At 36.5% G+C, this 19350-nt stretch overlaps 3 protein-coding genes across 3 annotated transcripts; all 3 read left to right on the top strand.

Annotated features, from left to right (window-relative positions):
• Window positions 1–4915: 4915 nt before the first annotated feature.
• On the top strand, window positions 4916–5869 carry LOC141686140 (uncharacterized). The gene has a single exon (XM_074491195.1). The coding sequence runs from the start codon at window positions 4916–4918 to the stop codon at window positions 5867–5869; it is 954 nt and encodes a 317-aa protein (XP_074347296.1).
• Window positions 5870–6665: 796 nt separating this feature from the next.
• On the top strand, window positions 6666–7226 carry LOC141686139 (uncharacterized). The gene has a single exon (XM_074491193.1). It carries the CDS (start codon window positions 6666–6668, stop codon window positions 7224–7226), a length of 561 nt encoding a protein of 186 aa, XP_074347294.1.
• Window positions 7227–10878: 3652 nt separating this feature from the next.
• LOC141686138 (uncharacterized) lies at window positions 10879–11981 on the top strand. The gene is made up of 3 exons (XM_074491192.1): window positions 10879–11121; window positions 11209–11216; window positions 11321–11981. The coding sequence occupies exons 1-3, from the start codon at window positions 10879–10881 to the stop codon at window positions 11979–11981; spliced, it is 912 nt and encodes a 303-aa protein (XP_074347293.1).
• Window positions 11982–19350: the final 7369 nt, after the last annotated feature.

Below are 19350 nucleotides of genomic sequence, written 5' to 3'. Positions count from 1 at the left end.
AAGACATGAAGAAAGTTTAGAGTTGGTTTTCTTCTCTTGAACAACTGATAAGGAGTCATGCCTTTAGCTTGATTGATCAAAGAGATATTTTGAGTGAAACAGGCACAATTAACAGCTTCAGCCCAGAAATATGTTGGTAACTTTGATTCTTCAAGCATTGTTCTGGCAGCCTCAATTAAAGATCTGTTCTTTCTTTCAACTACCCCATTTTGCTGAGGTGTTCTTGGAGCTGAGAACTCATGCATGATTCCATTTTCTTCATAGAACAGCCTCATTGATAAATTCTTGAACTCAGTTCCATTGTCACTCCTGATATTCCTAACCTTCAGGTCAGGATGATTATTGACTTGCCTGATGTGATTGATAATGATTTCACTTGCTTCATTCTTTGATCCAAGAAAATAGACCCATGAAAACTTTGAGAAATCATCTACAATCACTAAGCAATATCTTTTTCTTGCAATTGACAATACATTGACTGGTCCAAACAAATCCATATGTAGCAGCTGTAATGGTTCATCAATTGTTGTTTCAAGCTTCTTTTTGAATGATGCTTTCCTTTGTTTGCCTTTCTGACAAGCATCACACAAACCATCCCTTGAGAATTCAACAAGAGGAATTCCTCTTACTAGGTCCTTTTTGACTAGATCATTCATTGTCTTGAAATTCAAATGGGATAGCTTCTTGTGCCATAGCCAACTCTCAACTGAACTTGCTTTGCTGAAGAGACAAGTAATAGATTCTGCATTTGCAGAGTTGAAGTCAGCTAAGTACACATTTCCTTTTCTAACTCCAGTTAGAACCACTTTGTTGTCTTTCTTACTAGTGACAACACAGGCTTCAGAATTGAAGGAAACTGTATTCCCTTTATCACATAGTTGACTGATGCTCAGTAAGTTATGTTTGAGACCATCAACTAATGCAACTTCATCAATGATGACATTCCTTGTTGAAATCAAGCCATATCCCATAGTAAACCCTTTGCTGTCATCTCCAAAGGTTATGCTAGGGCCAGCTCTTTCCTTAAACTCTGTGAGCAGGGAGAAATCTCCTGTCATGTGTCTTGAACAGCCACTGTCCAAGTACCATAGATTTCTTCTATTTCCCTGCACACCATAAAATCAATCAATTTGATTTTGGTACCCAAGTTTCCTTGGGTCCATTCTTGTTAGCCTTTCTCCTAGACTTCATTCCTCCTGCATCTCTAGACTTAGGTAACTTTGAGTCAACCTTGGTCTTGGATGTAGTTGGTTGAGGTGTAGGGTTAGTCACAGAATCATTTAGCACATTTGGAATATGATAAGGCATGGATTGTGCATACATGTTATTCCACATAGGCATATTGTATGGCATTTGAGGCATACTAAATGCAGCAAGATAAGGATTGTTAAAATATGGCATGTTTGCAAAATGTGCATAAGGATTCTGTTGAGACATAGTAGGCATAGCATGTAGAGATGATGCAGACATGTTAGGCATGGAAGAGGGTACAGTTATGGGGGTTTTCTTAATAGATTTGCAATTAGCAGATAGATGATTAACACTACTACAATGCACACAGCTTTTTCTAGGAGCATACCTATCAGGTGTGTAATTGTTATGTTTGTTAACACCTACCTTCCCATTTCTGTTAGATTTTCTTTTAGTTTCCTTTTTATCCTCAACCATCTTGAGCCTATTATTTAACTGTTCTAAGGTCATGTGCCCTATATTCACCTTACTGACATCTTTGGATGTGCTTGCTTCTTCTTTAACAAAGTTCTTGGAAGTTGAACCAAACTTTTTGTTGAGTTTCTTTAGATTTTCACTATTAGAAACATCTGCCTGTTTTAATTGAGGAACCTTCAACGGATGCTCATTTTCTTCCTTCAACGGATAACCTTCATCATCCGTTGATTCCACATCCGTTGACAGCCCATCAATTAATTCCAGTTTCTTTTTGTTTTTATCCCAGGCAGTTTCACAGAATGATTCAATTCCTTGGACCTTGGCAATTTGAGCACTAACATCCCTAGATGTTTTCCAGGCTTTAATCACCTCTTGCTCTCTCTTTAATTGATTAGAAAGTATTTCTACTTTCTTAATAGATTCAGCTAGTTCATTCTCAACAGATATACAATGCAGCTTGGTTTTCTCTAGGTCAATCAACTTATCTTCTAACATAGCATTTCTATTACTTAAAAACAGATTGTTCTCTTTAATCCTACTATTTTCTTTAGCAAGAGATTTAAGAGACACACGCAAATGATACAATTCAATAGACATGTCATTAAAAGCATCATTGCACTCTTCTTTAGTAAGTTGTGTTACATCAGTAGTGATTACCTGAGTTGTTACCTGATTGCTTGATGAACTAACTTCATTTTCCTCAGAATCAGCCATGAGAGCTAAGTTGACATACTCCACATCTTCATTCTCTTCCTCTCCATCAGCTGCCCAATCTTTTTCTTGAGTAATGAAAGCCCTTTCCTTTTGCTTGAGCAGATCAAAATATTTCTTCTTGTAATCTACTTGGTCAAATTTCTTCTTTTCAGAAGTTGGCTTTCTGCACTCACTTGCAAAGTGTCCACTTATACCACAATTGAAACACTTGAACATTGATTTGTCCACCATGTTCTTATGAGGTTTAGTGGCTCTAGTGTTTTTCTTAAACTTCATCTTTGCAAATCTCCTGGACAGAAATGTAAGATGCTCATCAACACTATCAGAGTCATCTTGACTGGAGTTGTCTTCATTCTCAGCAACTTGCTCTTTTCCTTTGCTTGATTCCTGATATCTTGTACCATCTTTGGAGTTTGATGTAGATCTCACAGTTTCTTGTCTGCATTCCCTCTCATTTTCAGCTACCAATGCAACTGAACTTCCTTTCTTTCTCCCCTTCTCCAATACCTCATCCTGTTCCAACTCTAGTTCATAAGTCTTCAAGATTCCATATAATCTTTCAAGAGTGAAGTCCTTATAATCCTGAGAGTTTCTTAAGGAGACAGTCATGGGTTTCCATTCCTTTGGCAAGGATCTTAAGAATTTAAGATTTGAATCCTTCACCTGGTACACTCTACCATACAGCTTCAATCCATTCAACAGCTTTTGGAATCTGTTAAATGTGTCATTTAAAGATTCATTTTCTTCAAAATGAAAATACTCATACTGTTGAATGAGAAGCTGCATCTTGTTCTCTTTTACTTGTTCTGTACCTTCACACAGCAGCTGAACTGTGTCCCAAACCTCTTTGGCAGTTGAGCAATTTATCACATTATCAAACATATCCTTGTCAAGACCATTAAACAAAATGTTCATAGCCTTCTTATCCTTGTGGACTTCTTCTGTGTCTTCCATTGTCCATTCTGCTCTAGGTTTTGGAATGGATTGACTAACAACAATTGTGGCCGTAGCAACTGTGGCTACTTTGTGGGGAATGTGAGGACCATTCTCAATACAGTTTACATAACCTTCATCTTGGGAGAGTAGATGAAGGTGCATTTTCACCTTCCAGTGGTGATAACTGTCTCTGTCAAGAACTGGGATTTTTACTCCAATATCCTTCTTACTCATCTTTGTTAGATTCCAAGATCTTTAAACTCTTTGTTTGTCAAGAGCCTGCTCTGATACCAATTGTTATTTCTAGAGAACTAACAATGAGATTTACAGAAGGGGGGTTGAATGTAAATCTCAAAACTTTTTCAAGTTTTGAGCAGTTTATAAAGACTGTGTGTTCAAGATGAACAAGTGTGTGAATTGCTTTAAGCTGATACAGACAGATATATATTCAAACACAAATGTAAAGAACACAATAAACCTTTAAAAACTTTTCTGGTGGATTTGTTGTTCCACCAGAGATGGTATTTCAGAAATTCTGTGATCTAAGAATTTGATCACAGCTGCATCCTAGTACAAACTAGATAATTTTTCTCTCAAGATTTTTTTAAACAGCTCTGGAAAAATTCTCATCTAATTACTAGCTACTACTTGGTTTATATATTACCAAGTTTATAAGTGAAGACAAGGATATATAAAATAATAAAGTAAGATCTCCACTTATTTCTTCTCCAGTTCACTCCAGTACTTTGTTGACTTAATGTCTCTTTATACTAGAGTAGAACGGCTGCTTTTTCTGATGTTCCTGAAATTAGGCTGCCACATTTCAGTTATCTCTGTTCACCCACGTGCCTCTGTTTGTAGGTACAACTACCACTTATCAACGGTTAATCAACAGAACATCCGTTGAAGCTTTCATCCGTTGATGCACTCATCCGTTGAAGGATGTTATCCGTTGAAGCTTTAGAGACATCCGTTGAAGCTTAGCTTCTCATCCGTTGAAGGTCTTTAAGTCATCCGTTGATACCACTTCATTTATACAAAATTACAAGGCATGAAATATTTACAATTGGCCTTCCTATCTGCATATCTTCTAGTAGTCAACATGACTCATAGTTTCTCTCAACTTCTAAGAATTACATCTTAAATACAGAGAGTGAAATATGCTACAACACTAGACTTATTTCTAAGTAAAGCTACACCATCAACGGATAGCCAAAGTGGTCTTATCCGTTGAGGCTACAGACACTGAATTTCTACTTAAGTGTTTTGTTAAACATATCATCAAACTAATGCACATATATTCCTAACAGGTTGTTATGAGGGAGAGAAATAAGGATATCATAATTCAAGAAATGGATTTTATTGTTGGGTCAGAGGGAATTTCGATTTCAAAAAATAATATTGGGCCTGTGGATGAGGAATTAGATGGGCTGGATATCGAAGAAAGAAAACATATGAGAATTGGGCCAAGTGAAAGTTTGGACGTTATGCGAGGTTCATTCAAAACTAAACCAGACTCTAGGCTTTCTATAGTGGATTACACAGACTCTTCTCCTAATCTAATGGCTACGTTTACAAAGCAAGCTAGCCAGTTCTAATGAATTTCTTAGGATGGAACTATCGAGGGTTGGAGAACTCTCGCACAGTTCGAGCTCTAAATGATCTTGTAAGAGATCGAAATCCCGACATTTTATTTTTAAGTGAAACTATTTCAGTAGCGAATATAATTGAGAAGCTTCGAGTAAAGTTCAAGTATGTTCAATGCTTTTCAATTGATAGAGTAGGAAGAAGCGGTGTCCTGACTGTCTTTTGGCGTAGTATAGTTGATGTGTTTATTGATAGTTATTCACAAAATCACATTGATTTAGTGTTTAATGAAAATGGTGCTACGAGTTGGAGTCTGACTTTGTATTACGGTTTTTTGGAGCGTACAAGACGTAGAGAAGCTTGGGATATGATTTGTAGGCTATCTAAAGCATCAAGCTTGCCTTGGTGCATTCTGGGTGATTTTAACGATTTATTGTATAGCAGTGACAATCAAGGAATTCATCCACATCCTGGATCGCTTATTGAGGGTTTTAGGAAGGCTTTGGAGGAGAGTATGTTATCTGAGATTGATTTAGAAGGTGGTCTATTTACTTGGGAGGAAGGGAAGGGGTCGAATGACTGGGTACAAGAGAGGTTGGACAGAGTGTTTGCAACTAGAGAATGGTGGTTAAAGTTTCCGTTGTGTAAATTATCGGTTATCACGGATCCGGTGTCTGATCACGAGCCAATCTTTATGGAATTTACGGAGACAACAATCACAAAGAGAAAGTTCAGATTTAAATTCGAAAATACTTGGCTTAAAGAACCAAGTTTTATTCGAGATGTCACGGACCAATGGGAAAAGGTTCACTGCTCAAACCTTATTCCTAAACTGATTTCGGTGTCTAAGTACATGGGAAAATGGGGAAGGAATTTCTTCAATAAATTTAAGGAGAAAGTGCGTAGGCAAAAGGAAATTTTGGATGATTTGAAAAATAAAAGTTATGATAATAGTGTGAGATAGTTCATGATTGAAAAGAACAGGATGAATGACATTTTGCTTCATGAGGAGTTGTATTGGAAGCAGCGTGCTAAACTCTTTTGGCTCAAAGAGGGGGACGATAATACAATTTTTTTTCATGCTTTTGCTTCAACTAGGAGGAAGAATAATAGGATAAATTTTCTCATGATAGATGAGGGTATTTGAGTTGAGAAAGATGAGGATATGCGAGCTGTTGTGTTGAATTACTTCAGGGATATTTTCACTACTGTCAGTTCTGGTGATTTAGATACGGTTGCGAGAAGCCCCAGAGTTGTCTCTCACGAACAGAACATAGAGTTAGTTGCTGAGATGACAGTGGAAGAATTTACTGATGCTATTAATCAGATGCATCTTAACAAAGCTAATGGCCCCGACGGTTTGAATCCTGTTTTTTTTCAAAATTTCTGGAAATTGATGGGTGGAGAGGTGTTCAATTGTTGCAGGAGATGGATCAATGGAAACCTTCATACAGGTGATTTTAACCATACGAATGTGGTGTTGATTCCGAAAAAAGATAATGCGTGTCACATGAAGGACCTACGTCCTATAGATTTATGTAACATCTTATATATGATAGTTGCAAAGGTTTTAGCGAATAGACTTAAACGAATTCTTCCAAATCTGATATCGGAAAAACAATCAGCTTTTGTGCCAAATCGGAACATTACAGATAATGTGGTTGTTTCTTCTGAGGTAGTCCATCATATGCGAAGGAGAAGAGGAGGCATAGAAGGGGAGGTTACTCTTAAGCTTGATATTAATACAAATTGAACCTAAAATGGCTGACATATGGAAGCCAGCAATGGGAATAAACATCAAGGTCTTAACACCAGGCCTTTTCTTATTTCAGTTCTATCATAAGGATGATATGAATTGGATGATGAATAATGGTCCTTGGTCATTTGACAATGCGTTACTAGTTACCAATATAATCCCAGTTGGAGGTGATCCCATGAAGGTTTCTCTTAATATTGTCGAATTTTGGATTCAAATGTACGACTTACCTAGTGGTTATATGTCAGAATTGGTTGGTAAACAACTAGGGAATTTTTTTGAATCTTTTGTGTCATATGATCTAAGCAACAATACCAGTATTTGGCGTGAATATATGAGGATTAGAATCATGGTGGATGTTTGCTTGCCATTAAAAAGGAAAAAGAAAATATGCAAGAAAAACAAGTCGGAATTCATTGTGAACTGTAAGTACGAGAAACTTGGTGATTTTTGTTTTGTTTGTGGATTATTGACACACACAAAACATTTCTGCAAAAAGAAAATTGGTGGCGAGGTGGAAGGTAGCGGTCTTGAATGGGGACCGTGGCTAAGAGCTCCACCATGAAGACAGGCTGGACAAGGGCGGGGCAAGTGGTTGCGAGATGTGGGGCAAAAAATAGGAAGGGATAAAAGTCAGGGATTTGAAAATTAAATGATGTTCTACATTAGTTAGAAACGAAAGAATGAAAGAGGTATCGACAAAGATAATGTTAATAAAGCTAATTAGGGATTTTGCTCAAATGCAAGAGTCCACACATGTTCTAGATATCTGTTTATGCCTAAAAATTTAAAGCTTAAGCATTGATGCCAACTTCATGAGACTCGCAAACAAGTTATGCAGCCTATAATTGCAGGTAATAAATGGAAGTGTACCTTAATTCCCTAAACTCTGTGTCTGCAGTAGCTGACGCTGATTTGTTTTAATGTCGTATATTAAATGCTTCAAAGATTTTTCTCTACCATATCTCTACTTCTTTTCTATAGCCAACTAGGGTGATGTTAAAATCTAAAGTTGAGGAATATGGATCCATTAAATACGAGGGCATCATAAACAGGTATTCTAGTTATCTCATTTTAGTTTTCTGAAGTAAAGATAGGGTTATAGGCTGCTATATCAACTTCTAGCTGCATATATCTGTAATATATAGAAGCATAAATTTTTCACTCCCTATTTTAGGCAAGCGGTTAGTTTCTACCGATTCAACACTAGTAGCCAGATCTTCTCGAGAAGATGCAACTAAATCACTAAATGCCGATTTGAAGCTAAAAAAGAGAGAGAAGGGAAGTGCACCAATGCATCATTTTCATAGTGTGTTAGTTCAGTCTGTTGTAAGATATATATGCAGTAAAACCATTTTCCATATTGTCCATATATATACACTCTGATTTATGGTCAAGTTTTTGGCATAAACCATGTCGTGTTATTCTTGTCTTATATCCTTTTGTTCTTTTTCTATAATTTAATGATTAATTGATAAAGATGATCACGAGCCAAACTGAAAATATCAAGAAAAAGGCACTCCTTCCTAATGAACCCTCGCCTTAAAAACTTGAAAATTTTCTATCTAGGCATTTCCTTTGTACAATCTTATAAGTAACGATCTGAAATCCTCTTTTTTTTTCTCCATTCCTTTTCTCAGATAAGGAATTGTGAATATGTACAAAAAAGACTCCAACATGAGTTTGTAAGCATCAGCTATTCCCTACTTAAATTATGATTTCCTTCCCAAGTAACTGTAATATGTTGTTAAAATTAGATGTTAGTATCTAAACACATATTAAAGATATTCGAGAAAACAGAGGATCAGTAATTTTAATACCAGTACAATCCAAGCCTCTCTCTCCATGTCACTGTGAGAGTCTTTAATTCCTTCTCTCCATTTCTTGACAGAACGTGTGAGAGGCTGTGTTAAGCAATGGCAACGGTGAATAAAATTGATAGCCTGATGTCAGACCTGGACATCTCTAATGAGGAAAATGAGGAATTAGTGTTGGATGTGGAAAGTGAGGAGACTGAAAATAGATTCAAACTCTGTTTGGTTGGTAAATTCTTGATTGAGAAACTTGAACGTACGTGCAATAAAGTCTAAAATGGCTGACATCTAAAAGCCAGCAATGGGAATAAACATCAAGGTCTTAACACCAGGGCTTTTCTTATTTCAGTTCTATTATAAAGATGATATGAATTGGATGATGAATAATGGTCCTTGGTCATTTGACAATGCGTTACTAGTTACCAACATAATCCCAGTTGGAGGTGATCTCACAAAGGTTTCTCATAATATTGTCAAATTTTGGATTCAAATCTACGACTTACCTAGTGGTTATATGTCAGAATTGGTTGGTAAACAATTAGGGAATTTTTTTGGATCTTTTGTGTCATATGATCTAAGCAACAATACCGGTATTTGGCATGAATATATGAAGATTAGAATCATGGTGGATGTTTGCTTTCCATTAAAAAGGAAAAAGAAAATATGCAAGAAGAACAAGTCGGAATTCATTGTGAACTGTAAGTACGAGAAACTTGGTGATTTTTGTTTTGTTTGTGGATTATTGACACACACGAAAAATTTCTGCAAAAAGAAAATTGGTGGCGAGGTGGAAAGTAGTCGTCGTGAATGGGGACCGTGGCTCAGAGCTCCACCACGAAGACAGGATGGACAAGGGCGGGGAAAGTGGTTGCTAGATGAGGGGGACGTGAATTGGGGCAAACAATAGGAAGGGATAACAGTCGGGGATTTGAAAATTAAATGATGTTCTACATTAGTTAGAAATGAAAGAATGAAAGAGGTATCGACAAAGATAATGTTAATAAGCTAATTAGGGATTTTGCTCAAATGCAAGAGTCCACACATACTCTAGATATCTGTTTATGCCTAAACATTTAAAGCTTAAGCATTAATGCCAACTTCATGAGTCTCGCAAACAAGTTATGCAGCCTATAATTGCAGGTAATAAATGGAAATGTACCTTAATTCCCTAAACTCTGTGTCTTCAGTAGCTGACACTGATTTGTTTTAAAGTCGTATATTAAATGCTTCAAAGATTTTTCTCTGCCATATCTCTACTTCTTTTCAATAGCCAACTTGGGTGATGTTAAAATCTAAAGTTCAGTAATACGAATCCTTTAAATACGAGGGCATCATAAACAGATATTCTAGTTGTCTCATTTTTGTTCTCTGAAGTAAAGATAGGGTTATAAGCTGCTACATCAACTTCTAGCTGCATATATCTGTAATATATAGAAGCATAAATTTTTCACTCCCTATTTTAGGCAAGTGGTTAGTTTCTGCCCATTCAACGCTAGTAGCTAGATCTTGTCGAGAAGATGTAACTAAATCACTAAATGCCGATTTGAATCTAAAAAAAGAGAGAAGGGAAGTGTACCATTTTCGTCAGTTTTGAAGCTAAGATATATATATATATATATATAGTAAAACCATTTTCCATATTGTCCATATGTATACACTCTGATTTATGGTCAAGTTTTTGGCGTGTACCATGCAGTGTTATTCTTGTCTTATATCCTTTTGTTCTTTTTTTTGTAATTTAATGATTAATAGATGAAGAAGATCACGAGCCAAACTGAAAATATCAAGAAAAAGGTACTCCTTGCTAATGAACCCTCGCCTTGAAGCTTGAAAATTTTATTTCTAGGCATTTTCTTTGTACAATATTATAAGTAACGATCTGAAATCCTCCTTTTTTTTTCTCCATTACTTTTCGCAGATAAGGAATTGTAAATATGTATACAAAAGACTCCAACATGAGTTTGTAAGTGTTGAGTAACCAGCTCATCTAAAATCTTAAGGTGTTAGATGAAGGCCACAATATGATGATATATTTAACGCTCCCCGTCACTCGAAAGCCCATATTATGGGTCAAAGGGTGGAACACATTAAATTATGAGAATGTTGGGGGTAGCTGGGAATCGAACCTTAGTCCTCCCGCCATCCTAAGTTCTGATACCATATTCCCTTTGTAGCTAGCTATTAAAATGGGATGTGTATGCCCCATTACCAACAACTTTGTATTGAGATATTTTCCATTTTTCTCCTGATAAGCATTACTGCATTATCATTCTCTCTACATTCATCTGGTGTGTGTGAGTGTTGTTTCTTATAAGTCATTATGGTATCAGAGCTTCACATACAACATTAGTTAAATCATTTTTTTCTTGAGAGTTATTTGTGGAATATACAAGTTCATATTTAATGGCGACTGGAGGCAGGTATACGTTTGCTGATATGCAGAAAACCTTGTTCCTTCATCCCTCAGATGGTCCTCTGTCCGTAAGTATTCCGAAGCTCCAAGGATTTGGTGATTATCGTTCTTGGAAGAGATCATTCGAGATCCAGCTCTCTTCTAAGCGTAAACTTGGCTTTGTCAATGGAACAGTTGCTCGAAGCACAACGAGTGAAGCTGAAGCTACACAATGGGATACATGTAATAATCTGGTAATTTCCTGGCTTCATAACAATCTATCTGAAATTATTAAGCAATCTGTGTTATTTGTCAACTCTGCTCATGATATTTGGTGTCAGTTAGAAAGGCATTTTTCTATAACGGATCTAGAAAATACAAGTTAACTTAGGACTTGTTTTCCTTGAAATAAAGTAACTTGTCTATTTCTGAGTATTATACTGCCTTGAGTAGCCTATGGGAAGAAATTGAATCCATGAATAGCTTGCCTACACTTACTACTATCACCCCTGAGATTGCTAATTTTTTAGCTGCTATTAATACCATGAAAGAGGAAGCAAAATTGTTTCAATTTCTAAATGGCCTTGACGATAAGTACGGGGCTCAACGTAGTCAATTGTTGATGATGAATCCCCTTCCAACTGTTGAAATGGCATGTTTATCTATTCAACAAGAGGAGGCCCAAAAGGATGTTTCACGTAACACTGATAATTATGCTGTTGAAGCTTCTGCTATGTATAGCAGTATATCTGGAGATAGATTTGTTGATAAAGGAGTGTGCACGGTGTGTGGAGCAAAGGGTCATTCTGGAGAAAGATGTTGGACTATTATGGGCTACCCCAAGTGGCACCACAAGCACAAAAAATTAGCTGCTAAAGGGACATCAAAACCCAATGCTCATAGAACCAACTCTGCACGGATGAGTAACAATGCTCAGAGCTCGTTTGGGAGAGATGATGTTCACATCACTTCACAGCAATTAGAGCAGCTATTAAAATTGCTACCTGGAAAATATAGTGAATCTGGAAGAGGGTCGGAAACTGATGAAGAATTGGAGTGTGGATTTTCTGGCATGGTGTTAAGTTGTATGCTGGAGAAAGGGTGTGGATATTAGTTCATGGATTCTGGAGCAAGTGATCATATGATAGCTGATCTGAGTCAACTGATCAATGTCAATCCAGCACCACCTCATTACATAATTAACTTGCCTACAGGAGCAGCCACAGTCATTTCACATGTTGGTGATTTGCAGTTGTCAAATGGCTTGAAGTTGTTGAATGTCCTATATGTTCCTCAGTTTCAACACAATCTTATGTCTATACACAAGCTGGCTAAGGATAACAACTGCGAAGTACTATTTTATCATGCCACATGTACTATCCAAGATGCTATCACAAAGAAGCCTTGAGCCCTTGGACATGTCATATATGGTTTGTATTATCTGGTGACCGTGCCTACATCCCATACAGTTACGACTCCAACCCTGTAACTTCTTATTGCCTTGTTGCTGATTCAACTAAAACCAAAGGTTACAATCTCTGGAATCAAAGATTGGGGCATGCTTCAGTGTCTACTCTGCAAAGGATAAATCATATTAAACCCCTCACTGTTGGTGCTACCGAGATATGTGTAACTTGTCCTCTGTCAAAATTCACAAAATTGCCCTATCCTGTTAGTAGTTCTCATGCTAGCAATGTGTTTGATCTGATATACATAGACACTTGGGGTCCCTATAAAGTCTATACTAGGTCCAAATATAAGTATTTTTTGACTATAGTAGATGACCATAGCAGAATGACTTGGTTGTTTCTTATGATACTTAAGTCTGACTTTCTGGAAACATTTGAGAAGTTCTGTATTCATGTCTATAACCAATTCAGCAAGGTTGTTAAGATTTTAAGAACATATAATGCACCAGAATTTGCTAACAGCAAGTGCAGGAAATTCTATGACACAAAGGGCATTGTCCAACAAAACCTCATGTGTACACAGGCCTCAACAGAATGCCCGAGTGGAGAGAAGGTACATACAAATATTGGAAATTGCAAGAGCCTTAAGATTTCAAGCAGGGCTTGAGGTCTCTTATTGGGGAGATTATGTCATGATAGCAGCTCATATCATGAATAGACTGCCTTGCTCTGCAATTAATTTCAAAACACCATATGAAGTGATGTTTGACAAAGAAACGCCATATGAACATCTCAAAGTGTTTGGATGTTTGGCCTTTGTTGCAAATGAGTCAGCTGCTTCTGATAAATTTGTTGTAAAAGGTGTGCAATGTGTGTTTCTGGGTTATCCCCCATCACAGAAAGGCTATAAGTTTTTAAACTTGCTGAATAAACAAGAATTTACTTTAAGAGATGCAGTCTTCCATGAAGAAATATTTCCTCTGAACAACAGCTCCTCTAAACCTTATATGCAGCCGTTGCCAGTGCCTTTACCACACACATTAGTCTCGGCTGTTGACTTAGATGAGTTTATTGATCATGATATGGACTCTCGTGATAATAAATATGATTCTACACAGACTGATGCTGATGAAACCTCACACTTACTTAGACGAAGCTCCAGGACTAAGAAATCACCAGTATGGTTGGCCAACTATGCTCATCTTGCTTCTACTTCTTTAATTTACCCTGTGACTTCATATGCAGTCTCTCCTACCTTCAACTATTTTCAAGCTTCTCTAGCTAACACTAAAGATCCATTCAACTTCAGTCAAGCTGTCCTGCATAAGCACTGGATTGATGCTATGAATATAGAATTAGATGCACTTGAAAGGAACAACACTTGGGAGATAATTGAACTTCCTCCAGGAAAAAAGGCAATTGGTTCAAAATGGTTGTACAAAACTAAATACAAACCAGATGGTTCACTTGACAGATATAAGTCCAGATTTGTTATTCTTGGTTGCAGACAAATCTATGGTGAGGATTTTACTGAAACATTTGCACCTGTGTGTAAAATGACAACAATTAGGGCCATGTTGGCCATTGCTGCTATGCATAATTGGATGATAGTGCAGATGGATGTCACCAATGCATTCCTACATGGTGACCTCCATGAAGAAATATACATGAAATTCCCACTGGGTTACACAGGACTTGGTAGTAGAATCATACCTGCGTCTGTAGCCTGTGCTTCTGGTAATTTGGTCTGCAAACTCAAGAAGTCGTTGTACAGTCTCAGACAAGCACCTCAGTTATGGTTTCACAAGTTGTTTGTCACTCTAAAATCGCTTGATTATGTCCAGTCCAAAGCTGATTACAGCTTGTTTACTCTTCAGGATACATCGAACATCACACTGATACTGGTGTACGTAGATGATCTTCTCATATGTGGTAACAATCAGGCAATCATAGATTAACTAAAGGTGTTATTGTCTCAGTCTTTCCACAAGAAGGATCTTGGTCCGGTAAGCTACTTTCTGGGTCTTGAAATAGAAAGATCTCCTGCTGGCTTTTTTGTATCTCAGAAAAAGTATGTCTTGGATCTTCTCGCCGAGTTTCACATGATGAAATCGTCTCCTTTGAAGCTGCCCCTTGATTCTCATGTCAGATTACTATCAGATTCTGGTGATGTTGCCGAACCCACAGAGTTATCAAAGGTTGCTAGGGAAATTCATTTACCTTACCGTGACAAGGCCAGACATCAACTTTGTTGTTCATACACTCAATCAATTCATGCAAAAACCAACTACGACTCATATGCAAGCAACAAAGAGAGTGTTGAGGTATCTTATTGGAACTACTAGTCAAGGCATACTTCTTGCTTCGAATTCTACAGCCCAAATCACAGCATTCTGTGATAGTGATTGGGGGAGTTGTCCTAACTCCAGAAGATCTACAACTGGATATTGTTTGCTGCTTGGAACATCGCCTGTTTCTTGGAAATCAAAGAAGAAGTCTGTGGTCGCCCGTTCAACTGCAGAGGCCGAATATCGTTCAATGGCTATGACCTGTTATGAAATCACTTGGATGACAAGTCTACTAGCTGATATGGGTCTGACTAACCTCCCCATACAGTTCTCAATTGTGACAACAAGGCTGCCTTATCCATTGCTGTGAATCCCGTCTTGCACGAGAGGACAAAACATATCGAGGTAGACTGTCATTATATTCGTGATAAAATCAATGATGGCTCTGTCACCACTCAATATGTCCCTTCATATGCTCAGCTCGTAGACATACTCACTAAGTCCCTTCCAGTCCAGCAGCATCGCAAACTTCTTTCAAAACTGGGATCTACTTCATCTGTAGTACAACTTGAGGGGTATTAAAGGAGTGTGTTCACTGTGTCACCTCATCATTGCATCAGCTATGACATAATTAAGTTATTTTTCCAATTTAAGTATTATTGAATAATTGCTATTTGAGGAGATTGTATTGCTGTCACCAATGATTGGTCTAGTGGTCCCAAGTTGGTTAGATAGGAATATTCCCTTTATAGCTGTTAAAATGGGATGTGTATGCCCCATTACCAACAACTTTGTATTGAGATATTTTCCAATTTTCTCCTGATAAGCATTACTACATTATCATTCTCTCTGCATTCATCTGGTGTGTGTGAGTGTTGTTTCTTATAAGTCATTAGTAAGCATCAACTATTCCCCACTTAAAATATTATTTCCTTCCCAAGTAACTGTAATATGCTGTTAGAATTAGATTTTAGTATTTAAACACATATTAAGGATATTCGAGAAAATAGAGGATCAGTCATTTTAAATTTAGACAGGCATATTAACGGGAACTAAGAGGTGAGGATCCAAGCTACGCGATAGTGGAGCTTGGAGGGGAGCATAAATCATTTATTGAATTATCACATGCTCTCCAAGGAATGCTAGCTCTAAACTTTTCTCAAAATCAACCAGATCCTCATTCTGGAGCATGATCAGATTACACGCTTTGCTTCGCTTCAACAATAGCTATTGAGCCAACCTATGAGCTAAATTGATATAACCTTGTTGACATAACATTTTTGGTAAGTGGTTGAAGCTTTAACAGTCAGTATCTAGATGTTGTCTCGTGGCATTTATAACTTATTAATTATCAGTCTTTTTGGTCATGCAAATTTGATAAACAGACTAGTGTTTTCCCTTGCTGGTTTTTATTATGCAACTGTAACTTTTTTCTTAAGATAGGTAGTTGGTGCTACAAGAAAACTAGTGCACCTCTCTCCCTCTTAAACAAAGTTAGTGAGGGTGTGATAAACGAGTCTTTCATTACCATGTGTTAAAAATAAAATTTAAACATGCACATGCTAGTGTTGTACTACTGCTCTCTTTCTCTTGCTATCTTTATATGAGAACATAATTCTTGCATCTCCTGCCTAAACAGTATCCACTTATTTTCTATGTTTGATTAGCCTAAATAAAAATATCAAAAAAAAATTCAAACATGAGATTAAATATATTGACCAAAATATATCATTCAGGTGAAACGAGATTTAGTATATCTCACTTGAAACACAGTAAAAAATAGAGATGTTGCAAGTAATTACTGAAAATAAAATATGTAACTCGAAACAGAGTAATAAATAGATATGTTGCATTCATAAAAATAATTACTGAAAATAAAATGTGTAATCTGACTAACGGGAAACTGGTAAATGAAAAATTCAGCATTCTTCACAGGCGGTAAACTCAACATTGTTTGATTAAATTTTCACCTTGGCTCAACTGAATTCATTCATATTATACTAAAATAAAAGTTCATGATTATAAAAGATAAGAGTATATAGTAAACACAAATTATTTTACAAAATTTAAGTATCGTATAGCTTCTGGGAACCTTGAAACTTCCCGGAGCCTAAAAACGATGTATGGAGCACATTATTCCACAATGTCTTATGCTCTTGTATATGCAACTCTGGCCATCAGTGCTAATCTAATAAAATCCTGAGTGAAAAACTGACTCGCCATTTTAACCGTAGCATGTTGAATCATCAAATCATTGACAATCGAAACGCTTGCATGTTGAACATCAAGATCCAGTTCTTTTAACACCGGTTGGGTAGTCGTGCAAACCTATTTTTAGTACTTATTTTGTTTAAAATAAAAATATAGTATATATGACTTTCTTGGCTTTGAAAAGGGTGCCAAGCCAGTCGAGTGTGCAATTGTTACGTGAGGGCATGTTTAGCAAATCTCATAATTAATTCCCAGAAAATTATTTTAGTTTAATTCTGTTGACTAATGATGTAATCCTATTTGCAGTATGTAATTTTTACTTTAATTTTAATTTTTTTATATGGTTTTAGTTGCATGGAATAGTGTATCATGGGGGAATATATTTTTGTTGACGAGGCCTTATATTTGATATGAACTAATTTGCTGATAATGAATACTTGAGTTGAAACACAAATTCCATGACATAACATCAGTTACATAATAAAACACAGTTGAAAAACTGTGCGTAGTTTGATACATAATAATAACACGATACATGAATAGAAATGAGTACGATATAACAATATAAATATTAAGAGCCAATAATATATGAACCGGATCATTCATCTGTATCATCAGAGTCATCATCATCTTCATTGATGTTCCAAGTATGGGATTCGATGAACGCCTTCATTCTCTGCAATTCCCTTGTTGACTCCTCATGTTCATGTTGTAACTCAAAAATTTCTGCACAGTGGGCTATATTTTCTGTGGTAATTTCTTTCCTCAGAATTTCAATGAGAACCGCTGCACGGGGTTCAAGAGGCTCTTTGATCCAACGTTCGTAATTTCAAACAGTGTTGGGACATTTGATAAACCTCGTTCCTGTGTCAATATCCTTCCAGTAATGCGATACAACTATTTTTCCACAAAACAATAATCCAAATTTGGGAGTGAAGACATAATTACTCTTGACGAGTCTGACCTCATGAGGTTGTAACTCTCTATTTATAAGTGATTTGGTAAAGAAGACTTAAGCTAATTTGAATGACAATTCACGTGTTAAATATACTATAAATTACAGTTCATATTTTAAAACTTAATTGTGACTTGTCGTTGTTGCTCTGACCTGGATTATTTTCAAAATTATGGATTCATCATCTGCTGTAAAGTGGAATTGATACTCTGTACATGCAATGACTTTAGATGCAAAGACTTATCTTTTCCTCTGTATTTCATTTATATGATTTGACTTGTCACTACTGTTTTTCATGTGTCCTTCCACTGGAACTTTTGCAGTGTTTATCTCAAATTATTGAAAATGCTTGCATGTGGTTTCAACTGTTTACTAATACTGAAATGAGCACCCAACTATTAATGATAATAACACTACAATAAAGAAAAATACAACTAATATAGAGGTAGAATGCATAAATCCAAAAAGGAAAAAATGGCACTCAAATCAGAACACAATAATTCTTGTCAACATGCTGTGATCGAGGTTCAACATCACCATGATCATGGGTCACTAATACCTCATATCCACACAATAGGTGTATTGTTAACCTTAAATCTACAGCGTAACTCACCGTCTTCCGCACTCTGACGATTAACGTAAAACCTGGTTGAAGGTGCATCGGTAAGCCAGGTCTCTCCTGTATCAGTGTCAAGGTTCATTTTGCAACCAGAAATGGTGATGGTATATGGGTGTAGATGTTGCGGAGCAGCGAAGTTTAACTCCCTATTAACTGGTACAACATTTACTTCCGAGAAGACAACTTTAACTTTGTTACTGCAATATACCAGAAATTTTGAGGAAACATAATACATATTTTGAATTTTTTTTGCACAAAGATGGATTTAACTTGTTTTTCTTACATTTCATCACCAATAACCATTTCCAAAGACCTTTGTTGTACATTTCTTACATTTGTAACTTGTTGTACATCGCCTCGGTCAACAATTAATCCAACCATATCTACAACCCAGAAAAGAATAAAATACTAATATGTAACGAAATGTAATACCAAAAGCTTCAATCAAAATGGAGTACAGCGATTACCAACGCAGTGATCATATTGGAAGTGAACCTCATCAATTGTTGAAAGATCAAAAAAGTCAAATACATCTTCATAAGTGTCGGGAACTTTAATAATTTGAGTTAAATAACAAATGAGAATGTGCATGTCCCCTTCGACATATTTATAATTTTGCTCGTAGGGTGTCACTAGAAAATTTGAAATATCATATACAGAGTCTTGAGAAATAATCTTAATTCATAGATATCATCAGTATCAAATGCAAGAGTAGAATGAGGTACCTTTAATTCAGCATTGTCGGCCTCAGCATTAGCATTTTCCATGAGAGCATAATTGATCCCATCATCTGAGTCTGATGAATCATCCCAGTTTTTCTTCTTTGAGATCAAAGCTTGTTTCTTCTCAGCTCTGGGTTTTCTACAGTCAGCTTCAAAGTGTCCAAGTACATCACAATTTTAACATCTTTCTTTTGACTTATCATGTTAGGTCATACACACAATGTAGAGGGGGTGAATACAGTGTATAGTACAATCAAATCAAACTTTAATAACTTAAGT

Source organism: Apium graveolens, chromosome 9, assembly GCF_009905375.1.
Source record: "Apium graveolens cultivar Ventura chromosome 9, ASM990537v1, whole genome shotgun sequence".
Taxonomy (NCBI): domain Eukaryota; kingdom Viridiplantae; phylum Streptophyta; class Magnoliopsida; order Apiales; family Apiaceae; genus Apium; species Apium graveolens.
This window is presented reverse-complemented; position numbering and strand designations above follow the sequence as displayed.

Coding starts and splice junctions, on each gene's coding strand:
- LOC141686140 (XM_074491195.1), top strand. CDS start 4,916: ATGAATTTCTTAGGATGGAACTATCGAGGGTTGGAGAACTCTCGCACA.
- LOC141686139 (XM_074491193.1), top strand. CDS start 6,666: ATGGCTGACATATGGAAGCCAGCAATGGGAATAAACATCAAGGTCTTA.
- LOC141686138 (XM_074491192.1), top strand. CDS start 10,879: ATGGCGACTGGAGGCAGGTATACGTTTGCTGATATGCAGAAAACCTTG.